The sequence below is a fragment of the Harmonia axyridis genome, chromosome 1, assembly GCF_914767665.1.
Source record: "Harmonia axyridis chromosome 1, icHarAxyr1.1, whole genome shotgun sequence".
In the NCBI taxonomy this organism is placed as follows: Eukaryota; Metazoa; Arthropoda; class Insecta; order Coleoptera; family Coccinellidae; genus Harmonia; species Harmonia axyridis.
The window spans coordinates 16,300,283-16,325,587 of NC_059501.1; the positions used below are offsets into that span (position 1 = coordinate 16,300,283).

At 37.0% G+C, this 25,305-nt stretch overlaps 1 protein-coding gene across 2 annotated transcripts in view; it reads left to right on the top strand.

Moving 5' to 3' along the window:
• Positions 1-25,305, top strand: part of LOC123683162 (synaptogenesis protein syg-2-like) — a 554,553-nt gene that overhangs the window by 508,242 nt on the left and 21,006 nt on the right. Inside the window, exons 10-12 of one of the 2 annotated variants that reach the window (XM_045622065.1) lie at positions 12,264-12,557; positions 14,401-14,697; positions 22,263-22,583. In XM_045622065.1, coding sequence (XP_045478021.1) covers positions 12,264-12,557; positions 14,401-14,697; positions 22,263-22,583 — 912 coding nt within the window. The remainder of the gene's footprint in view (positions 1-12,263; positions 12,558-14,400; positions 14,698-22,262; positions 22,584-25,305) is intronic. The other variant, XM_045622072.1, reaches the window with a different exon arrangement.

Below are 25,305 nucleotides of genomic sequence, written 5' to 3' on the forward strand. Positions count from 1 at the left end.
CTCACAAAAAGGGTAGTTAGCATATTCATCCTATTTCCAACAATTTCTTTTTTCAACAAGAAACTCTCAATCATTGAAATAGGACTATATGGTATCGTAGCAATTAATTAATTTTTTTTATCGATCATAGTTCAACAATTCCATTGACGTAGATTCATTTCCATGAAAACTCGCTCTCAAAAGACCGGAAAAATTCCCATTCGCTTTTATTCCTGGCAAAGTCCAGTTATTTTCTACCTTCACATCAAAGGATGTCCCCTTTTATTATTACCATCACTGTTCCAATGGTTCGCAGAATATCATATGGGAAAATGAACAATAAAGGGAAATTCGTCCGATATAAAAGAGAAGAATCTTTCCATAATTTCTGGGAATGTAATATACTTGCTTCTTTAATCGGAAATACTGACTAGTTCGCTTTACTTTTTTTTTTTCGCCTCCATAGATTTCACAGAATTTTTTTTACGTTATGGAAACTAGATCGACACTTGAATTCTATTTTCATTATGTACCTCACAATTCAAAATTATCAGATGAAAATCAGCTCAACAAGCTCAATACATGAATAACTCAACAGCAAAGAACACCAATAAAAATACAGCCGCAATTGCAAACCATGCTGTCAGACTCGAAGCTCTGAGTGAAAATTCTGTCTAAGCGCCATCTTTATACATCTGCCTTAAACAATTCGTAATCATTGATCATTTGATATTCTTGTTGTACTATAGTTTTTTTAATTGTGATATACTCAATTATTGGCAGTTCTTAGTAAAATATTTTGGTTGCTATCATGTTTTTGTTTGGTTTTATTTCTTGCTCGTATTCAGCAGCTAAGCAAGATACATTAACCTAGAAGGTCTAAAACTTCTCATGTAGAAAATTGATATTTTATGTTGGTTGATGGGTTTCACCAACATTCCAATAATCCATTATAAACTTACTTTATCGAAGGTAATTACCACGAGTACTTCAAATTTTATGGATAATTTTTTCTTTTCCACGAACACTGGTTCGGGAATTCGAGCAATTCTTAAGAGCGCCCCCTCACAGAACTCTGGTAAGTTTCTACCAAATCAACAGATGGACTATCTCAAAAAGTCTGAAACAAAATCGAATCAGTGCACACACCATGGTTTTTATGAATCTTAGTTGAAACCACCAGAATGTCAGATTTGACCTGTAAAAAAATAATCGTAATAGTTCCAAATGGTAATTGACAGTTTTCAATTGTTTTCGTTTGATCGATTTTGCTTGCGGATCCGCCAAAGATAGATCTAGCTGTTTGAAATTGAAAAACATGTTAAGTTCAGTTTTTCTAGATAAAGAGGCAATGAACAAGTTCATGCAGCGTCTTGCTTGCGTTCAAGCGTGAAATTCCCAGAACTTCAATATTTGGTGTCTACTGGTCTGATATTGATGAAATGTCAGCAAGGCTGAACTTATCTCGACCTCGAAAATCACGTTCTGTTAGTTCCTTCGATTTTGATAAATTTGGTTTGGGCATTATACTTTAGAAACGAGGGCCGAGGAAAATTTTTGAAGAAGGATAATACATTATGTATAAAATCGTTCGATGCATTTAGAATAAATATAAATTTCAAACTAATGTTAGGGATTCACGGCTTGACTTGATATTCGAGCTACTTGACTTAGGCATGATTTGAAATCAACTCAAGTTGATTTTTCAATGTTTTTCAATGTCAAGTATTTATTTTGGGGTATCGCGTTTTCGTGGGGATTATTAAAACACTGATGGACGACAGACGAGAACTTTATTGTAGTTCAGCACTTGGAAACCTCCGTTAATACTCTACTAACTCACCTCGTAACTTACCCCACTGAACTCTCCTTTTCCCAATTTTATACCTGGGTAACAAACATAAAATCATATTGTACACCGTGAATTGCTTCTTCCGTTTCTTATTCTCTAAGTTGTATGCCTGCGCAATGGTATCATGTTGCCTACACACTAAATAGGTTAGGGGAAATATATTCTCTATGGTATCTTTCTGAGAACCCTATGAATGATAAAGTGGTATAAAGAAGTAGCACGAAAGACCAATGTTACACTAATTCAGGTACATTTATATTAAGTATTATGACGACAATTTCGGCTAGATACAGACATTATGTCTAATTGTTTTATGTCGCCTTTTTGTCTTCACATATTCATCAAGTACTTTACTTGACATTGAAAAACCACTACTTGACCTTAACTTCAGTTGATTTCAAGTCAAGTAGCTTGAATATCAAGTCAAGCCGTGAATTTTCCTAATCAATGTCTCGTTAATTGGCTTACAATTTTCAAGTATTCTGAACCAATCGAACAATTATAATGTATTCCAGTTCTTCTAAATTTCTGTATTCTGAAAATGTTTTACCATGCTGATGATTCACTTTCCTTTGAATTTCATATGTATTTATTTCAGCCCACACATAGTCCTATCTGCTCGTCTGCAGCGACTGGGGAATTATTCAAGAATCTGAGTTGCTTAATCGAAATATTCGCGCTACCCTACTTTATATTTCCCAAAACCTCGCCATTTTACAGTCGCCGTGGGTGACTAGAGCCATTAATCATGCTTTGTATGTGGATGGATAATTTTTCTTTGTACTTTGATGCTATGACGCCTTGACATATAAACTCTGAGACATATCTAATAAATCTTGTTTTTTTGCTTGGAGCGCTCGTAGTTCTGCGTTGCCAATTTCAAATAATCTATTACTGACAAAAACGCGCCGTAGAGATAAGTCTTGAATGGACCCAAATTTGGCCGCCGACAATGCCCCCTAGGGGCGACTGCCTGTCCCCTTATCTGATGTGTATCTTCGAACTGAGATGACAAATGTGGGTGATGTCGATGAGTCTAACGGAATATTCATATGTCGCTTCTCGTGACTAGATTTTCCTTTAGTATTTGATGTAGATATATGGATTCTCATATATTTCATGTTAACAAGAGGGGAGTCGGAAACCAAGAGATTGATATGATAAAAAGGTTTTTACTAAGACGAGGGTAATGAATAAAATGGTGTTCGATATGAATCGTCAGTGAAGTAAGTGAAGGATATTATATCCAAAAGCTCCAATATTGGAAGGAATTTATTGCTTCTTAAGGGTTCTATTCTAATGAAGGACATTAAAAAGGATTTGAAAGAAGAAAATACCGAATAGTGTTTTTCCGTAATTGATAAACATTTGTTCGACAAATGACTCATTTTTTTCAATCGCTTTTCTACATATAAACTTTATTTTGAGACACTGTATACTAGGTGTACAACGTTGCGTCCTCCGTTTTGCAATAGATCGCTGTAGCGGTAAATGGTTGTCGAAATAAATAGATCGTAGATGTCATACAATAAGCTTAGGTATTTGTTAACATAAGGCCATCGAAATATTATTCGATTTGTGTCTGCATCATAAAGTTATTTTCGATTGAGCATGTCGGCTTACAAGCCAAATTCTCGTAATGTGCAAGAGGTTTTAATTTTCTGCTTCAATATGTAGAAATCTGCGTCTGAGGCTCATCGAATGCTCTCAAATACCTATTTTGAGGCCGCTTTTAATGAAAGAACGTGCCGAGAGTGGTTTCAACGCTTCAAGAACAGTGATTTTGACATAATAAGAACAGCGTGGAAGAAGGAAGGTTTTCGAAAATGCAGAATTGGAGCATTACTTGATCAAGACTCGTGTCAAACGCAAAAAGAATTAACAGGATCGCTGGAAGTGACGCAACAAGCCATTTCAAAACACCTGTAAGTCATGGTAATGATTCAGAAACAAGGAAATTGGGTGCCGTACGAGTTGAAGTCGAGAGATGTTGAACTCGTTTGTTTGCTAGTAAACAGCTGCTTGCAAGGCATAGACGGAAGAAATTTCTGCATCGAATTGTGAACGGAGGCAAGAAATGGTTTCATAACGATAATCCCAAGCGCTGAAAATCATAGAAATATCCCAGCCATGCTTCCACGTCGAAGGCCAAACCGAATATTCACAGTTCCAAGGTCATGCTCAATATTTCGTAGGACCAGCTCGGCGTAGTGTATTATGAATTTTTAAAACCGACTGAAACAATCACAGGCGATTGTTATCAAACGCAATTAATGCGTTTGAGCTGAGCATTGAAAGACAAACAGTCGCAATACAACGAGAGACATGATAATATGATTTTACAGCATGACAATGCTCGACTCCATGTTGCGAAAGTAGTTAAGACATACTTGAAAACGTTGAAATGGGAAGTCCCACCCCATCCTCTGTATTTTCCAGAGTTGCTCCCTCGGGCTATCACTTGTTTCGATCAATGGCACACGGCCATGCTGACCAGCACTTTCGATCTTATGAAGAAGTGAAAAATTTTCTCGATTCATAGATCGCTTCAAAAGATGACCATTCAACACTGGATTCGAAAGATGGAAGAAAGTAGTGGCCAGCGATGTACAATACTTTGGATCATAAATGTATAACCAATTTTTCACAATAAAGCCTCAAATTTCGGAAAAAAACTACAGAAGAAAAGTTGTGCACCTACGTAATAATAAGGTATTAAAATATTTCATTCCTATTCGTGGGTCGAGCTGCATTCCTTTTCGTAATTTCACAATGCATTTGGGTAAATTGCACAGATTTTTCTAGGGGATCAGAAATTCCAGTAAAATCATTGCGAATGCGCAACTCGCATAAGATAAATCACCGCAACCTTCCGCAAACATATAAATTTCCCTAGAATACATCCTGACTCGGTAAAAATAATTCCTGTGGCTGGACGTCGAACGAAACGAACAACTCCTTAATCCTGAGGCCATACCTACCCCGCCTACGCCATCGGAACAAGAACATTTTATGTAGAATAGCGCCCCAACAAACCGAATTTCAGATGCCAATAAAGACCCCCGGATCCAGTAGTGAAGAGCAGGCGGCAACATTGGCGTAGCTTAGGATTTTATGGGAATAGAGGTTCTAGTAAACCCAGTGTAAGAATAGTATATTATTATGCAAGTGGGTGAACCCTTTGAAGTGCGCACGATGAGTTTGAGGGCACTACCACTTATCCACGTATATCATACGATATTGCTTTCGAGTCAAAGGTAGAGGAATCTTCTTGGTTACAATACTCTGAAAAACAGTATGGCTCCAATTCTAAAAGAAAAGTTCGGACTTCTTTCTTGAACATTTTCCCACTGTTGGTGACTTGCAAGTTTTGAAATAATTCATTCATTTATTGAAAGCCGATAGGTTTACGGAAGTAAAAGTATCCTTTCTCAAGTATAGGATACTTTCATAGAAAACACATAGAGAAAGTATCCTATACTTAAGAAAGGATACTTTCTCTAAAGTATCCTATACTTAAGAAAGGATACTTTCTCTATGTGTTTTTAATCGTATAATGTACTTTTATTCTTATATAACCATCAACTCGTATAAGTATAGACCTGCCAGAGTGAGGATGTCCTTAACTATAAAATGGTTTCTACATGTTTCATTATATTTCAATCCTAAAACGGAGAGCACGCTTCTGAAAGTTGAATATGTCGTTGGCTTCTTTACCCTTTCCCTAAAATATAATTCAAAATTTTAAAACTAGTTTTGAATATGCAAATTTCAGTTTAGGTTTCCATCCAACGTGAGACCTAGAAATTGTTCTTAGATTCATATCTGTGAATGGAACGTCTTCTGGGCTGGTTATGTTGGATTTAGATGTCTTAAACATGATGTTAAGTTTTTCTTTTGTTCAATATGAGTTTGTTTTCCTTGAACCAATTCATTAAACGGGAACAAAAGTTCTCGATTTTTTTCGCGTATCAAAAAGTTGGTGTCGTATACATTATTAACAAGGCTACAATTGAGGTCTTTCATTTTTAATGGGCTCAAGGTAGAATCTCAAATATTCATTCATTATAATGGTATTCCATTCATTAAAGGTTATTTAATTCAATATATATAGACCAATACTTAGGAGGTAATATCTTCAATGATAGATTATAATCTATATTTGATTAACTGTTATTGTGAACCAAGGTATATTTGAAGACAAAAATAATCATTTCTGGCACAATATATACTTCCTTCATAATTTCAAACCGTGTCGGTTTCAATAATCCTCAATATTTTCTTGAAGTACTTATAGTATTATTACTGAATTAAAAGCTATGCATCAGGAAGAAACAAGATTCAAATTAAAAGTTGGACCCTTAAGGTTACCTGGTAACATTTTTAAAACGACGTGTTTCAATCTTAAATCATTTTAAATATGGTAATTGAAGGCTTATTTTGATGCAAAAAAATAAGTTTCTTTCAACAACATCTTATATAGGAGAGTAGCGATGAACCAGTTTCACTCTTTTTAGAGCCACTATGCATCCCAAATGCACAGCTGCACCTCAAAGCATCAAGCATTGACTAAAGCTATGTGATATCAGGCTAAGTACCTTAGTGAATATTGGAGACTCTTTATCTTATCTTATCACTTGTTGTTCACTTGAATAGCGTTGGATATCGTTTATCACTTGTTGTTCACTTGAATAGCGTTGGATATCGTTTATCACTTGTTGTTTATTTGAATAGCGTCGGATATCGCTATTCAAGTGAACAACAAGTGATAAGATAAGATAAAGAGTCATCAATACTTAGGTACTTGGCCTGATATCACATAGCTTTAGTCAATGCTTGATGCTTCATTTGGGGTGCAGATGTGCATTTGGGATGCAATTTTCGTAGGAGAACAGCTCATTGTAGATAATTCCCTTCCAATACCACCAAACACACAGAAAAACTTTTCTGGCCGTCAATTCTAACTTGGTCACCGTTTCCGCCGGCTCCCGGTTTTCTTCCACGACCGTTTTCGCTTGACGTTGTCGTAAGTTCTCATCTCCACCCGCTTCAAAAATAGGTCGATTTTGTTGTATTCAGCAGCGATTCGCAAATGGAAACTCGGTTTTTTTGGGTTAATTTGTGTTGTACCCATACATCGAGCTTCTTCTTGAGCCAAGTCTCATGCAAATAGTTCCAAACGGTTTTTTGTGAAATCTTGGCTCTTGGGCAATTGAAACAGTGCTTACATGGATAGGTTGGAGGCAACTTTGTCCATGATTTTATCAACATTTTCAACAATTGGCCTTTCAGTGCGTGGTGGTCTTTAACATTGAAATTACCGGTTGAAACCGTAATTGTGTATGATTAGCTGTTTTCAGTATCAGGACCATAAACACTATTTACATTTTCAGATACCTGGCTTGCGTTTTCGCCTTTATCGAATTTTCTCTTTACCAGTGTCCATATTTGACGTGCACTCAAACTAAACTGAGTCAACTAATCACAAAACTGTCACAAAAATTTTTGTTGTACGAAATCTTCTATTTTCAACGCCATCTAGTGGAACCCGAACGGACTTCACAACTTGAGATATCTACAGATAACTAAAGCCATAAATAATGTATTTCATTTCACTACATCTAATATGATGATTACTCGGTCTTTCTGGTTAATGTTTAACCTAGATTTCTGACAGTCGGATGATACTATTAATTATTTAGTCAAATTCAACGGTGAAAGCGGCGGAGGTTTCTGAGGAGGGGTGGAGAGGTTCCCCACAATGCCTCTTGTCTACACCAATGAGCCGCAAACGGATAAAAGCAAGTACCGGCGGCAAAAACCCGGGCCAATTCCTCCTTCTATTTATATTAAATTAAAGTACGTGTTCTACCCCAAATTGTTTATCATAATTGAGGGAGGATCGCTTCTTCCGAGGCTGGTAGCCCTGCGAATATCAATGGAAACGTGGATTGTTAATGGGGTAATTGCCGACGGGCACAGTTTACATTCTGAGGGCTCTACATGAATTAAAAGACTTACATGAATATAAATTGAAGTGCGAATATGGCGGATATCCCGAGGCCATGGGAAAAACTTGGCTGTTAATTAGGTACGTCGGATGGTTTTGGGACTCGTGCGGAACCCGAAAAATTGTTTTATGAAACGACGCGTATACGGGAATCGTTTAATGACGAGAAATTAAGTCCGGAATTCAATATATGCGGGGTGTATGTAGATATTGTGTTGTATTCATTTCTGAAGGTTATTATGATACGAAAATATACTCGTAAATGATCCTTGACACACTTCCTTTGTGAGAATGAGTACTTCAACATAATTAGTTTGAAAATCATATCAATTCTACAGAAATAAAAAATATAATGGAAAACAAAACGCAAAACAAAATTAAAATTATAAAATGGTACTTTGGTGGTCACTCAATTGGAGTGACAATTAATTAATTTATCTACGACTTTTGAAGGTATTTTACCATTGAATTTGCTACATTTGCGTTACGATATGATGAGATGGAACTCATTACACTACTCAAATTTCATGACGTAACGCATTTTTTCGGAGAAAATTTCCGGCGATAAATGAATTCGTACCTAACCAATAGCCGGCACTGCTTCTCCTATATAGGATGGAAGTCTTTCTGAAGCACTAATTTCCGACCAAACAGATCAGATACCAGCCGAAAATTTCACTTGAAAGGTATTGTTTACCATCAAACTTAATAGAGGTCAAGTGGTTGTCAATGTATTTCGATGATACCAAGGCAATTGATATCAACTTTAATATTTTTAGTTTAGTTTCACAAAATTTAATTACAACATTGTCCATTATAGGCAGTCGTAGATAAAACGTTGAAATATACATGTGTTATAACTAGGGACTCATCAAGCCAAGTAACTTGACATTTTAACCTAATACTTGACTTGAAAATCAAACTCGATTTTGACCTGATTTGTTTTTAGATATTTATTACTTGAGCTTGATATGCACGCGTCGCACGGCATATATTTCTGCAATTTCGGCGCGCTTAGACTAAATAAGAGGATTACTCGAGCGCCGAGAGACTGAAGCAGTCGCCAGTGTGACTTTATTAGTAGTTTTCTCACATTTCTATGAAATCTTTTGGTAGTTTCAGAAATATATTTCCAAACTTGGCCAAAATGGCCAAGAATTGTTTTTCAGCGCCAGCATCTTCAGCTCCTATTGAAAGACAATTTTCCATAGCTGCTCTTACAGTTACAAAAACCCGCATTAGGTTAGGCAACAAATCTGAAGATTGCCTCATGTGTCTTAGATCCTGGATGGAGATTATGAAATCAAGCCTGGAGCTTGACTTGAAATCAAGTCAAGATGAAGCCAAGTAGCTTGAAAATCAAGCCAAGCCGTGAATCCCTAGTGATAATGCATAATTACTACATTCGTGTACTTACATAGCTCGTGCTACGCACTCAGAAACTTGGAAATTGAAATCGATATTATAACAGAAAATTTTCTCTCATCATAGCATAACCTTCAAGAAGGACCCACAGATTACAGAACCTTTTGCTGTCAAGAAAAGGAGCAACCCTTCCATCAGAGAATACAAACGTTACCAAACTGATACATATCAGTAGCGGAGCTACTTACGCTACCGATCTTTCTGCTGAACGCGACCTATGTCATTTTAGTAGATTTAGTTACTCTTAGCTCATCAGGTGGATTATTTTAATTGATCGAACCTGGATTCAGCCTAATTCAAAATTTGATAATGTTTTCCATTATATTGCTTACTTTCATAGAATTTATTTCATTTTCGAACTATCATAATAATGGTGAAAAAGAAGAATTGTACTTATTTCCACAGAGGAAATTATTTGTCATTCGAAATAATTCCTGGCAAATAATGGAATATAATTATCGTAATTATTTTCAACCCATTTGGTCTAGCAAACTACACCACTATTGAGGAGCGATTAGGTTTCAAGTAATATAGCTTCAGACCAATCAAAACATAGAGGAAACAAACTAGTGTAACAAAGAAATAAACAATCCATATGTAAATTTCGAACTGCAGATATATTTTCTATGAGCCTTCAAAGAAGGAGAGAAAACATGTCATTTTTGCGCCGAACGACGTTTCCTCCTCATCAAGAATTCAGACTAATGGAGAAAATCGCATTCGCTCGTATAACGTGATAACGATGACTCTGTGGAGATTCGGAATCCAATCAAATACCCGTTCGGAATAGTAAATTTTGCACCGTTCAAAAATAGATTTCCCGCAAATCTACTGCTTCTATGGATTCACAAATCCGGCCGTCATAAAGATTCTGATGAACAGTCGGATTCGTTTCGAATACATCCATGAATTTGTGTTCGATATATTCGATTGCAAATCTTAAGAATCAGTAGAAAAATATCTGAAAACATTGCAAGAGTCGCACCAAGAGATTCAAGGAAATTATTGACGTGTAACTTTTAGCCAGACATTCACGGCTTGACTTGATATTCAAGCTACTTAAGCCGGCTTGACTTGGAATCGAGTAAAGTAGTAGTTCTTCATTGTCAAATCAAGTATTCATTTATCAAGCACTCGAAAATCAGGTACATTCCTTCAAGCTACTTTATTTTCAGCAGTTTCATTGTGTAGTGTGCACATCAATAACAAAATTTTGAAATGAGAAAGAACCTTGCAAAAAGCACTTATTTATGAAACTTATTGTATATTAACATTCGAATCTGGAATTAGTGGTTCCTCATTGCGGAGAAGCTTCCTCGGTGGCTTAGTGGTTTGAGCATCGAATTAGTTATTCGGAAGTTGCGGGTTCGAGTCCCGCTCAGGGAGGTACTTTTTTCAGAATTAAAAAATTGTCTGAATGCCGTGAAATTTATTTCATTTATCAACACAAAGACATTAAATCATTATTGTCCTCTATATATTCGCTGTTTGAGCATCATCTGTTATTTAGTTTGCTTACAGTTCATATTTTATGAATTGAATTCATATGTAAAGGGTGTTTTTTTAGAGCTATAGAACTTTAAATTGCAATAAAACAACGATGGATTATTCGATTGACCGCTCTAAAACGTGAAATTAGGCGGTCACCAAACGTGTCTTTCAATAAATCGATTGTGGCACGAGCTGTGTGACATGTTGCGCCGTCTTGTTGGAACCACAGCTCCTAGACATCATGGTTGTTCAATTCGGGAATGAAAAACTTAGTAATCATGGCTCTATACCGATCACCATTGACTGTAACGTTCTGGCCATCATCGTTTTTGAAGAAGTACGGACCAATGATTCCACCAGCTCATAAAGCGCACCAAACAGTCAGTTTTTCTGGATGTAACGGTGTTTCGACAGGCACTTGAGGATTAGCTTCACTCCAAATGCGGCAGTTTTGTTTTTTGACGTAGCCATTCAACCAGAAGTGCGCTTCATCGCTAAACAAAATTCGCTTATGAAAATCGGGAACAACGGCAATCTCGCATTTTGGGCCCATTCGACGAACCCACGCCTTACTTGATGATCGTTTGGCTGAATTTGATGAATTGCCAAACCAAACTGAGAATAAATCACTTGACAGCTGTCAAATCGATTGCCATCTTGAACAGTCATGCTAACTTAAAGTTATATACCTCGAAAAAAAAACACCCTTTATAATGCAAAGTCTGTCCTATCTTGACAACTCAATTTTCGTTGATCACAAAGTGATTCCTATATGAAATTTTATACTCGAACTACGAAATTTCAGAAAAACAAGTCTGGTATCTTTGAAATCAATTAGTGATCAACTGATAGGAAGAGGCAGCTATATTCGAAAAAATATCTTGTAGGAGCGATAACTTTCAAATTAAGCTCTTCACCAAGACACTTGGATTTTCTTGAACCAAAGTTTGAAATTAGAGCATCTGAGGCCCAAATTGAAGTCATCTCTATACTTCTTGGATATACCTATATTTTTAAGCATTTTATGGAGGATTAACTCACTCATGGTGAGAATATTTTTAATACGAAATCGAGCAATTAGGAATTAGAGAATAAAGACTTGTGGAGTGTTCGTGATTCTTCTTCTATAACACTGAAGAACCATTTGTGTTGATTTATCAGTATTTAGTGTACATCCATCCTTATCGGAATATGTATACTAACTGACAAAAAAACTGCAACACCTAGAAGGAGCTGTTTAAATTCAATTTTTTTTGGTAAAACATAGAGGTAGTAAAGCAAGGAGTAAATTATTGAAATTTGGAACAGCTCCTTCTGAGTGTTGCAGTTTCTTTGTCAATTAGTATATATTCAACATAAGAAATTAAGATTATTATTATTAATCATTATAATTCACTGTTATACACATTTATACTAGGTTTATGAGGGTCAGAACGAAAGATCAAAATACAAAAAATATCGAACAACTATAAAACCTCTCATATCTAATAATGACGTTCCTTACAGATGCCCCGGTTTGCAGACCAGGACAGCAGAAGATCATCGGCGTGGCCAGACACGAGACTGCAAGGATCCTGTGCGAACTGGAGGCCAACCCTCCAGAAGTCCAATTCGTATGGAAATTCAACAATTCCGCCGGGACGGTGGATATTCCCCAGAATCAGGTCCACACGGAGAAGACCAGAAGCACGGCGGCTTACAAGCCGGTTACCACTCTGGATTACGGGACGTTGCTCTGCTGGGGAAAGAACGAGATCGGTGTACAGACGGAGCCCTGTGTGTACTACATCAATCCCGCAGGTGAGCTAACGATACATAAACACGATACGGTACATAGTGGAGGTTGACAACTACCAGTAATATGTCCTGCACAGATTCGACCAAATTAGGTCACTTGCATTCCTGTCGGTGTAGGTTGGAGTGGAAATTGTATGTAGGACTTCAGTCCGTGACAACTCATCAGGGACGAAAGGGTTAAGCTTTGCTTTATTGTATCTACATAGGCGTACAACTTTGCTTCTGCCATTTTTTTCCGAAATTCAAGGTTTTATTGTAAGAAACTGGTTTTACATTTATGATTCAAAGTATTCTCCATCGCTGGCCACTATTTTCTCCAATCTTCGGCAGCATACGAATCCAGCGTTGAAAAAACTGGTCATCTTTTGAATTCATGTGACCAAAAGTGCTGGTCTGCCAGACTGTATGCCATTGATCGAAACAAGTTATAGTCCGAGGGAGCAACGTCTTGGGAATACAGCGGGTGGGTAGGACTTCCCATTTCAACGTTTCAAAGTATGTCTTGACCACTTTCGCAACATGGGGTCGAGCATTGTCATGCTGTAAAATCACTTTATCTTGTCTCTCATTGTATTGCGAAAGTTTGTCTTTCAATGCTCGGCTCGAACGAATTAATTGCGTTCGATACCGATTGCTTGTGATTATTTCAGTCGATTTCAACAACTCATAATACACTACGCCGAGCTGGTCCCACCAAATACTAAGCATGACCTTGGAATCGTGAATATTCGGTTTGGCCGTCGACGTGGAATCATGGCTGGGATATGTCCATGATTTTCTGCACTTAGGATTATCGTAATAAGACCATTTTTTGTCTCCAATCACAATGCGATGCAGAAATCCCGTCGGTCTTTGCCTTGCAAGCAGCTCTTCACAAGCAAACAAACGCCGTTCAACATCTCTCGGCTTCAACTCGTACGGCACCCAATTTCCTTATTTCTGAATCATTTCCATGACTTTCAGACGCTTTGAAATGGCTTCTTGCGTCACTCCCAATGATTCAGCCAATTCTTGTTGCGTTTGACACGAGTCTTGATCAAGTAATGCCTCCAATTCTGCATCTTCTGAAACCTCCTCTCTTCCACCGTCATGCTGGTCTTTGAAGTCAAAAAGATAATAATGACATAATAATAGAAGCGTTGAAAACACTCTTGGCACGTTCTTTCACTAATAGCGCCCTCCCCATAGGTATTTGAGAGAATTCGATGAGCCTCAGCCGCAGGTTTCTTCATATTTCAATCAAAACCTCCCGCAATGACGAGAATGTGGCTCGTAAGCTGACATGTTTAATCGAGAATAACTTTATGATGCAGTCGTCACAAATCGACTTATATGTCGATGGCGTTATGTTTACAAATACCTAAGCTTATTGTATGACATCTACGATCTATTTATCTCGACTACCACTTACCGCTACAGCCATCTATTGCAAAACGGCGGAAGCAAAGTTGTACATCTTTTTTTTTCAATTGTAGACTGATTTCTCAGTTACGATGTTATGTGAGAAATTTTCTTTCAAAATTAAATTTCACCACATATGGGGTTAAAAAATGAGGCGTAGTTTATTTACAGAAGTTTGTAACACCATCTGGAATGCAACAGCTATAGCAGCTATATACATATATATTATGTACTATTTGTATATCGCGTACAGGCTTTGAAGCCTCTGCGATTAATGTTTATGATAAAATAAACTACATTATTATATATTGTCAACTGAAATCTCGCAAGTCAGAAATATTCTGGCATCCTCCATGTGACTTTGGATATAGTTTACCAATATTTTTATAAATCCTACTTCTACCCCATCCATTCAACACATAACCACTAATCATACATTTTCCAGGCAAGCCGGATCCCCTCTCGAACTGCACCATCATGAACCAGACGGCCGACTCCCTTTACGTGGAGTGCATAGCCGGCTTCGATGGCGGACTGCACCAGGAGTTCATAATGGAGGTGTACGACACCCAAACCCGCAAATTGGTCAGCAACGTCACATCCCGGACTCCGATTTTCGCCGTAGGAGGCCTGGAGTCCGGCCTGGGCTTCAACATCGGACTGTACGCCGCCAATAAGAAGGGACGCAGCGGAGTGGTGCACCTACAAGCTTTCACACTCAAGTCCGCCGAGAAACACACAGGTAATGATGATTCTGCGAGGCTCGGACTCGTAATTCCTTTTCAGTAGACGACAGCTCCGTGCCGAAATCAGCACGGTTCATTTGAAGTCTAATAACGCAAGGCTTTGAAGCGATATTGAATTTCCCAATTCGTATCAACTTTGAGTCAATTGAACATGCTTTCGCTGTGCCACCAGCTATAACACTACATATAGAATAGTGGTTACGAACAGGTATTTAAGTTTTGGGGTGTCCATATGAAATAACAATTTCAAGCTCTGTGCAAAATTTCAAGCCCATCTCATCCACAACCATAAAAAATTCAAGAAGAATATTGACGACACAAAATATGATTTTTCTTTATAAATGATGGTATGGTCTATCGATTATCGTTCAACTTTCCTTGGTATTGTACAAATTGAACACTTTTGAATCATATACACATCTAATTTGGTTTCCTAGAAATTTAGGTGGTTCTCACCATATTCTCGATTCAAAGCTGTCTTGCTCGTTTACAATAGAAATTGGTTCCATTGTAAATCAATTGAAAACAACATGCTTTCGACACTTTAAGAAAGAAATAATAGACAACAATAATCTGGATCTTGCATATACAGGCTATTCTACAAGCTCTATTTCCCGCCACTCACGAGGCGTTTTCTAGAGACTTTGGAAGCCAGGCACCCAAGAGATTCCAGTCGGGCAGTCAAGTTCATTCTCTGATTTACAGTCGTGCGGCCGTGTCCCGAATTGCCCTACTGTAAAATGATCTGAACGCTCGAACATGGGTGCCTCGTGAGTGGCCGCCTTAAGACAGATGATAGTTGCTCTTTTTTTCCCATAAACGTTTTCGTTCAGATATCAGAAATATATATATCAATTATCAACCTTTCTCAATAATAAACAATAAAAATTGTTTGAAATGTCCACCTGTGGCTTTAATACATCTTGAAGGTTCCGTTCCTCGGTGGATCATATTTTGGGGTCGTTTCTAATCTGGTTTGCTGTATCTTTAATTCTATCAATTAATAGTTGATGATATGGGTTTTCAACAGATGCATTCAAACGATAGTTTTTAACATCTACTGGTATCAAAACATTTGTTGAAAATCCCACAACAATCGTTGCTGAAATTGTCTTGCTCTAATGGTTTATGAATTTAGCAGTGCCTATAATTCAAAATTCAAATTCAAATTTCAAAATTACTTGCTCATAAAGGTTGTTGTTGATACCGACCTTACTAAAACAAGCCTCGTTGGATCACATGAAAAGCTGTAACCTACTCCTATAATTTTGTCATCTAAATTGATGGTGGTACGTATTTTAGTATCCTCCCAGATGAAAATGACTCAATTTCAGCGTAAAGAGAGTGTGGGCTGAGCAAGAGTTGATCAAAGGAACTTCAAAATGAATTAGCAGAAAAAGAAAGTACAATTTTAATTTAATCTTGATAATACAATTTTGAATACTATAGAATACCCTCGTCGTCACTTCTCCTTCGAAAACTTAACTTCAGTACAATGAAGGCCTCCCTTGGGATGAACCCTTCTCTTAGTTCAATTGTCTTAATTCAGAAATGGTACCAAAAATCGTGATTTCCAAGTGTAGGTCTGAGTAGAAACAGATGTTAGGGTTTTCTTAAGATTGCCAAAATTGTACTCGTCAAAATTTTGAGGTGTTTCCAAAAAGTAGTGCTCCGAAATTTTGAGGTATAACCAAAAAGAAAAGTCCAAAATTTTGAGTTATTACCAAAAACTGTAGAATTCAGAGTACAATCAGGGACTCGATTCTCAAAATAAGGAACCTTTTCAACTCATTTTGGAATTAACAATTCAAAAAAAAATAAATTTATAGCAAGAACAAGAAGCCAGAAATTTCGCCAACAGATAAACAATGCCATTAAAAATTATGGATGGATATCATCAACTCACATATCATATAGTTGAGACGAAAGGGTGCATCTGCAATATCCATGCACGTATTTTCCTTTTTCATTATTATCAAATGAAAAATTGAAAAAACACGAAACAAATGAAACAGTTATACATTAACATAAAATTCTTCCCCAATGAATTGTTTCAAATTGAAAACATCTTCAAATATATTTTTACGATCAATTCACTGATAACGAAAAATAATGCATATGACAATATATCTGTAAAACAAGATTCTTATCCGGTCATATCCGATTTATGATCGCGAAAAATAAGTAATCAAATATTTATCATCCTGCCTTATGAAATGACGAAATAAAATATTGATGCAGTCAAACAATATCGATCGTAGATATATTTGACGTAAGTTAAACGTAGATATTGATAATAGAAAAATGCTCTTTTTACGATGCATTCAATAGTACCTCCACAGCGAGAAAATCCGAAGACGAGAAACCATCAGGCGTGGAAATCCTTGGTATTGCGAGCACACCTTGTGATATCTTCACAATGTCAGCTATCTCGATCAACTTCACTTTACAGTCATTCAAAATTATTTTGTGAAGTTTTTTGATTTTTGTGCATCAGACCATGGACTTTTCAATTGGCCTAATATAGGTTACATGTTGTCCTATAGACCTTATAAATTCCCATAAATTGTATATATTTCCCTATGAGATTTCATATGATATTTTTGGCAGGACGAGCACACAAAATCTCCTGACTAAGTTTTGTACAGTCTCTTTGTGTAAAACTGCAGAATACTGTTTCATCTAGTTTGATAATTATATATATCTTGCTTCCAAACCGTGCATTATTGTCATTCAAATGAACACCGCTTTTGTCGCATTCCAATTCCTACAAAACCGTGGGCTTTTCTGGACGGAACTATCGCCTACGAAACACGGAAGAGGAAATATGCGACCCGGACGCCTTCTCGCGAGCTAGACCCCCGTCGCCGGATCCGGTGATGAATTAGTTAGGCCCGTTACGACGCTCGTTCCCGGAATGGGCGCCCTCGTCGATCGTAACCCTGAGATTTGCGTGGGATGCGTGCTCGTAGAAGGTGGGATCGATAGAGAATGATGGAAATTCGTTAGTCCGGATTGCCCCAACTGGATGTAATGGATCCATGTTTTTGAAGTTGGAGCGGATAAGCTGCGAATTTTTGAGTAACAATCAATGCCAGTTTAGGTATCTGCTGGGTGCTTGGGGCAGCGCCCGAGAGCCGAGGCTCGAAGGGGGTGGACTCAACCAGAATATCTAGTTATAAACTATCTAACAAATAGTCCATCATCAATATCTACACAACAAGCAGAAATTCGGTATAGGCCAGAAATATATCAAGAGGTCAGGAAATATGAGAAAACCTCAATTAAACCTACCAAAGAAACTAACCACCTTACGTTTCTACACCTTGCCAGAGACCGTAACCTTGTTCCTAAGGGTCTTAGAGTAAAACTCCCAATGAGAGGCAGAAGGGTAGACAGACACTCCAATAGAGCAAGCCAAGCACTTACACAGATGATGATAATAGCCCAATAAACTATCTAACAAATAGTCCATCGTCAATATCTATACAACAATCTGGTTATAGTTTTCGATAATTCTTTGCCTTTTAGAGCCTCTTCTAGTGAAGATAGCAAATTTGTCCTTTTTTAGGACGGTGTGAACTAACGTTTGCATATTCATTCCTATCCAGTCTCTTATATCCTTTATCCAGGAGTGTTGTCTCCTCTATATTCGTCGTTTTCCCTTTTTTGGCTTTCAATAAACTGGAGCAATTGATACTGATCTCTTTCCACTAAATCGGGGTTATTGCAGCTCTGTTAGCCTTCCGGGAACTGCGACTGATTTGATCTTTTGTTCTTAACCCTACCTATTCACACAAATTCTGGGAGGCCGTCGATACGGTTAACGAAACCAACGACATCCTTAAAAGCTTTGGCTAATACTTCGTGAGTATCCAGAACTGGCTTTTCAATGTGAGTGGTTCTTAGGGCAGTCAGCCCCGGACATTCGCACAATATGTGTTCGGTTGTTTCTACCTCCTTTCCACAGAGCCTGCAGATCTCATCTGCTGCTTACCCATGCGGTGCAAAAGGTATTTGCACCGACAGTATCCTGTCAGCAACATACCTGAAACTCAGCTCGTGGTAGCTTCGAGAGTTTTCTGTTATAGGTCGGTGAGAGCACCACAAGTTTCTTGTCCTGAGCAAGACCTGGAGTGTTCCTCCAGAAGGTTGTCCTACTCCAATTGTTGGACCGCTGCGTTATATTGGTATTTTCCAAGCCCACAGAAGGGCTCAGAACCAACAGGTTCTAACTGTGATGCCTTTTCGCAAGTTAATCTGCTTTTACGTTTTGGTAATTCTTAAGGGAAATCCTAAGAAAATAGAGCACATATTTGAATTCAGTATAAAAAAAATAGTAACTCGAAACCAGAGATCGTCATTTCAAAGGTCACACATAATCGCCATACAAAACATTGCTTAAAAATGACATTAAACAATCTGCACCATTTTTATGCTTCGAAAACGGTCCTGCAGGGTGGAAATGAGACATCCTCATGGGAGAATCGAAGAGAGCTTAATACATAAACCTACAGTAAGACAGGATAAGTTATCGATATCTTGTGAATTACACTGAATGATCCAATGTCTACAAAGATATACCTTTGTTTACACTATAGTTATAATATATCGAACAAGTATTGGTTTATAAACAATGAATTAAATAATCTTAGAATGGAATTATCATATTAACTGGTTAATAGAAGTTTCATCTTGACTCCATTACACAGGATATAATATATTTCAAAGAGAAAAATAGGTTCTTCTGATGTTTACTACTTATGTTCGTCCAGTTTATGGTGAAACACCTTGTAGGCAGAACTATTCGCTTAGATCAATTACAAAACTGTGGGAAATTAAGTTTTTATAGTAGACAATCCTCCTCCTTCTCGTATCTGAGATCAAGAGGTCGGCGGCTCCGAAATAGAATTTAATTTTTGTGTTTCCGCGAAGGAATTGCTGTGAACCAAGACGGAAAGGTTGTTTATGGTGCGGAAGAAAAGCAATTAGGGCGATTAGGGTTTGACTGACGGTTGATGTAATTCGGAACTGTGGCAGTGTTATTCGACACGATCTTTATTCGTGATTTCGTTCCATTAATCATTTATCATCTAAGCACTAACGATGCCTGTCGACGCAGATGGGAAGGAAGTAATAAGAATTCGATATAGATTTCTACTTTTGACAAAATTTCAAAATAGGACCACTTTGAAGAGTATCGAGAAATGGAATTTCCTTGTATTTCTCAAAATTGAGAATTTTGAAGAAAAAAGTCGTGGAACTCTAAGAATCTTTCACTTTTCGTTTATTCAATATGCGAAAAAAGTTTCAATTCTGAAATTTTCAACTATCCTTTCTTTGAAAATGATTGGAATTCAAGAATGAGGTATAAGATTGATGTTTTGATTTGTGGAAGCAGTTTTAAGAAATATAATAATTTCAAAAATGGATTTCTTAATTCGACTATATGCATGTTTCGATTTATCATCGCGTAATTGGGACAAATAAATATATTTTTATTATCATTAGACCATATTTTATGGGAATTCATCGAAAGAAAAAATGGGGAAAGCACTAACATAAAGCATTTGCAAGCTTGGTCAAGTTTTTATAGTTCCTAGAAATTGATTTCACATCCAAGCACTGAATTTCTACTTGATTTTTAGCTTCAATGGAAACTGAATATGTGCACCAAAGTTCGCTTCAGAATAATCATGATAGAATTTTTTAACTCAATTGAAGTGCAAAGTGATATAACATGGTGGAATCAAATTGATACTTTCAACACAATGTTTTTTTATCACCTATTCAGTGCTTTTATTTTGAGAAAATGAAGAAGCATGTGAAATGAAAAATGCATGCTTGGACGTTTGGCCCTTTCAATATATGCTATTAATAAATCGGCGCCAAATCATGGAAGAAGAACTTTCTGCATTAAAAATTCTTAGATAAAATTGGTATTTCAATTGAAATTGACAATATTGCGCTTTGTTACTATGAACTTGAAACATTACAAAACTCCGTTCTTCTTGACTTTTGTAATTTCTCGACCGTCACTGCAAATTAGTACATTCTCCAAAAGATATTTTGATCTGATCAACCTCTAAACCTGAATAGGGTTATGGGATTTAATAAAGTCGAACCTTACCTGAAAATTTCAAGTTTCTGACACATTTCATTCTAGAGTTACCGTGTACATGGCTGTAGATCGATCAGAAAAAAAATCCTTTTGAATTCGAATCAGTGAGTCGAACTCAATGACTTAAAAGCATTGAAAATCACGAGAACAAACGTGCCAAAAGGAGAAAATAAGTTACCTGAAGTCGACATATTTCCACGCTTGTTAGTCCAAATAATGAACAGACTTGTTGGATACAGATAACAGAATAACATAACATTATGTCGAGTTTTTCAATTCCTTAATCCTAAAAAAAAAATAACCGGCGTATTCGCCATTTTGCAACTTACTTCATTTCGAATTAATGCATTTTCACAACCTCAACAAACTATAAAAGGAGTTTGGGGTTTGGACTTTCATCTCAACTGGAAACATTTCGTCTTTTTTTTAGATATCAATCAATGTATACCATATGCAGCTTCAAAAAATATTCTTCAAAAATTTTCGTTGAGATTTTGCAGGTATGTATACAAGGTGAGTCTTTGACTTACTTATATTTTAACCGTAGATTCCTGAGTTCAAAAGGAACACTTTTTTCTTTACCATTTTTCTCCGGCTCGGTCAATAAGATACAGGTTGTTGAAAATCTATAAGAAAAATTATTTTTGCTAGTATCTCTTGAATGGTTTTACCGAAAGAAATAATTTTTGGAATATAGTTTTAATCAATATGATGCATCTTCTCCCAACATAAAAATCCATCCAAATTTTTCTTTTTTTCATTATGATCATTACATTCCATAAAAATGCTAGGAATTCAATAAATCCAACTATTGTTCTTGAAAGGAAACTATATTTTGTTTTGTTTCCTTTGAATTTGATGATATTTATTCACTATAAACAAGGTTATGTATGACATAACCTTAAAACTCAACGGTGTAAATATTTCTGAGCACAGATTTTTCTAAGGTAAAGAGAGTTAACGAATTTCTCTTATGGTTGGAAAAACTTTGGTGTCCAGACTCCAGGGGTGGCATAGCTCATTATGAAAATTTAAAATGGCATATATTTCCATCTAGGCCGAATCGAAAAAAATTGTAAAGGAAAAAAGTGTTTCTTTCGACCCCAATAATCTAATGTTGAAGTATATGTACAAATCAAAGACTCACCTTGTATATTGGAATCTGGTACATGAACTCTGCTTCAAATAATAAATATGAAGATGAAACTCTTCACGAGGTATCATCAAAGAATTATTCTACGTTTTCCATCCACTCCTTTTCATCTCCGAAAGTAAGTAAGTAATACCATCCAATGTCCCAGAACTTCCTCATCTATTTCACAGAATAATAGCTCAGCTAATCGCGAATCTATTCTAATATGCCCTTCCCATCAACTTCACCAGTTTATAACGAACTCTAGCAGAACTCCCAGTCATATTTCTCTCACTTTTAACTTTTAGCGGCCGAGCTGAAAAAGCCAAATGCTCCGGAAAATTGCACGGTGACAATGCACACTCGTTACTCCGTCAGGATCAGGTGCCAGGAGCAGAGCGGATCATCCAGAAAGGACTATTTTACCTACGTCTTGCAGGTGTACGACGCATACACCCGTCATATTATTGGCACCACAACCTCCCAAGACCCGGACGACATTAGCTACAGCGCTCTGCCTAAGGACCATGATGATCTGTTGTTGTTCGTTAGGACCATGGATGCCAGGTCTATAACGAGTGATGCCTTTATTGTCTATGCGTCTTCTGCTGTTAAGACGGGGTTGACGGGTAAGAGAGTTGGGTTGGTGGAGGTTTTAGTTAGGTGGTGGTTTGCTTCTATTAACAGGTTGCACGTTTGCAATTAACCCGTGTGTGTTGAGATTTATGGCTGTTTGATTAACCCTGAAGAATGGTTCATTTTATTTGAATAAGGTAGGTTTGATGAAGATTCATCGGTTGAACGACTAAATGGAGGATATTATAGATGAATAACAATATTTTTATGTTATTTTTCTCAGTATGAAATATTCTTGAAATGAAAGCACTTCGACTAGGTTCCATTGCATATTTTATATCTTCTCTCTGTAGTATTTTGTGGACGACTGGCTTCTTCAATGTGAGAACTTGGCACATTACAACTATCTTTCTCCCAATTAATTGTCAGGCAGGTAAGTTTTGACAATCGCGAATGATGGCATCTTAGTGAACTCAATGGTTAGAGTTTCATCGGGGAAATTTTCAGTACTCGAACTGGATAGAATAAAATATGTGATCATTTTATCGAATGGAGATTCTCTTAGAAATTTTATAAAAGGTGTTTTTTTTAGAGATATAGAACTTTAAATTCCAATAAAACAATGATGGATTATTCGATTGACATGAATTTTATTTATCCGCAAGATAATCTTGTGGCATTACATTTTAAATGATTTCTGGCATATGACCGCCACGGCTGACTCGGATGTAGTCCAATCTGGACGTCCAATTTTCGATGACTTTTTCCGACATTTGTGGCCGTATATCGGCAATAACACGGAGAATGTTGTCTTTCAAATGGTCAAGGGTTTGTTGCTTATCCGCATAGACCAATGACTTCACATAGCCCCACAGAAAGAAGTCTAGCGGTGTTAAATCACAAGATCTTGGAGGCCAATTCACAGGTCTAAAACGTGAAATTAGGCGGTCACCAAACGTGTCTTTCAATAAATCGATTGTGGCACGAGCTGTGTGACATGTTGCGCCGTGTTGTTGGAACCACAGCTCCTGGACATCATGGTTGTTCAATTCAGGAATGAAAAGTTAGTAATCATGGCTCTATACCGATCACCATTGACTGTTACATTCTGGCCATCATCGTGTTTTAAGAAGTACGGACCAATGATTCCACCAACCCATAAAGCGCACCAAACAGTCAGTTTTTCTGGATGTAACGGTGTTTCAACATACACTTGAGGATTAGCTTCACTCCAAATGCGGCAGTTTTGTTTGTTGATGTAGCCATTCAACCAGAAGTGCGCTTCATCGCTAAACAAAATAAAATGGACGTAGTGCGCGATACGTATTCCGCACAGAACCATTATTTTCGAAATAAAATTGCACTATTTGCAAGCGTTGTTCAGGCGTGAGTCTATTCATGATGAATTGCCAAGCCAAACTGAGAATAAATCACTTGACAGCTGTTAAATCGGTCGCCATCTTGAACAGTAATGCCAACTCAAAGTTATATACCTCGAAAAAAACACCCGTTACAATTACGTTTTGAGCTAAGAATCTAAACATTTCGGATTACGTACTGACTCAAAGAAGATGTTTTCAAATGAGTTTCTCATTTCTCGAATCAAAAAGTTCTGTTCATCTCGTTAATGTTCAGTTGAAGAAATAAATCGATCAAGTTTTTCCATTTGAAGTAGTTCCATTAACACATTGAAGAGAAGTCAGAACTTTTTGCTCATTTGATGATCTTCTTATCAATTACACTCACATGGATTCTACCCAATGCTGTTTCTTTCTGAAATATAAAGAGTCTAAATCTAAATATACAATATAGCACAGTCTATCGTAATTCTTTTAAATAACTTCACGATATGAATTTCACTATTTTTTCCTTTTCGTTGATGGGTGGTCCTGGTAAGGCAAAATAACCATTGAAGTCCTTTTCATAATTTGGACAATTAATTATTTTAAAGTATCAAAATATCGTAAATATAAAATGGTTTGTTGAAATCAAACGCAAAAGATTCGGATAGAGCACCGACTAAGCTGGAAGATAGAGAAAGAAGAACGTGGGAGGTTTTTATTCATCAAGATGAAAAAATATATGTTAAGATTCTCGAAAAGTGGAAAAGTTCGCACTTGTGACATCTGGTTTACAGCGAAACTAACATTTTGAAGCTAACATTACAGCGCTGAAGAGTTTCATATTGTAGTACTTTTTTCTACGGTGATTCTAAAAAAAGATTTTGATATTTGAGGGTGGAAGAAAGTATCATATAGTGCAACTTGCCAAGGACTTAATGAAGATTTCTCGAGCTATGAAATATTGATAATTGAATAAGTTGGGATGAGAACAATAAACAAGAATTGCTGAGTTGATTTGTAATGATTCCGCAACCAGAAGTTTACAGGGTATCTCGTGTGGAATGCGACAGAATGAAACCATGAACTGTGCTCAGCATTTGGGTTCTAAAGGTTTTAATTGTCACATGGCCTTAGCTGAGCGTATAAATGGTAATCAGAGATAAATACGAACGTATATAGAAGGAAATTCCTTTTCACGAGCCGATTATTGCTGCACCATCTCTTAGCTTGGGGTGAAGTGATGAGGATTGTCGGAATCTAAGGTCAATAGATGACGTTGTATAATGCTTGTAACTCAAGGACAGTGCGTTACTAGCAGTAATGAAGACTTATGGGGAAGGTGTTGAAAACAAATCTCAGCTGTTATTTGTATTGACCCAAATTCGAAAAATTTACAGAATTGGTTGAGAATCCATCCACACATGATATTAAA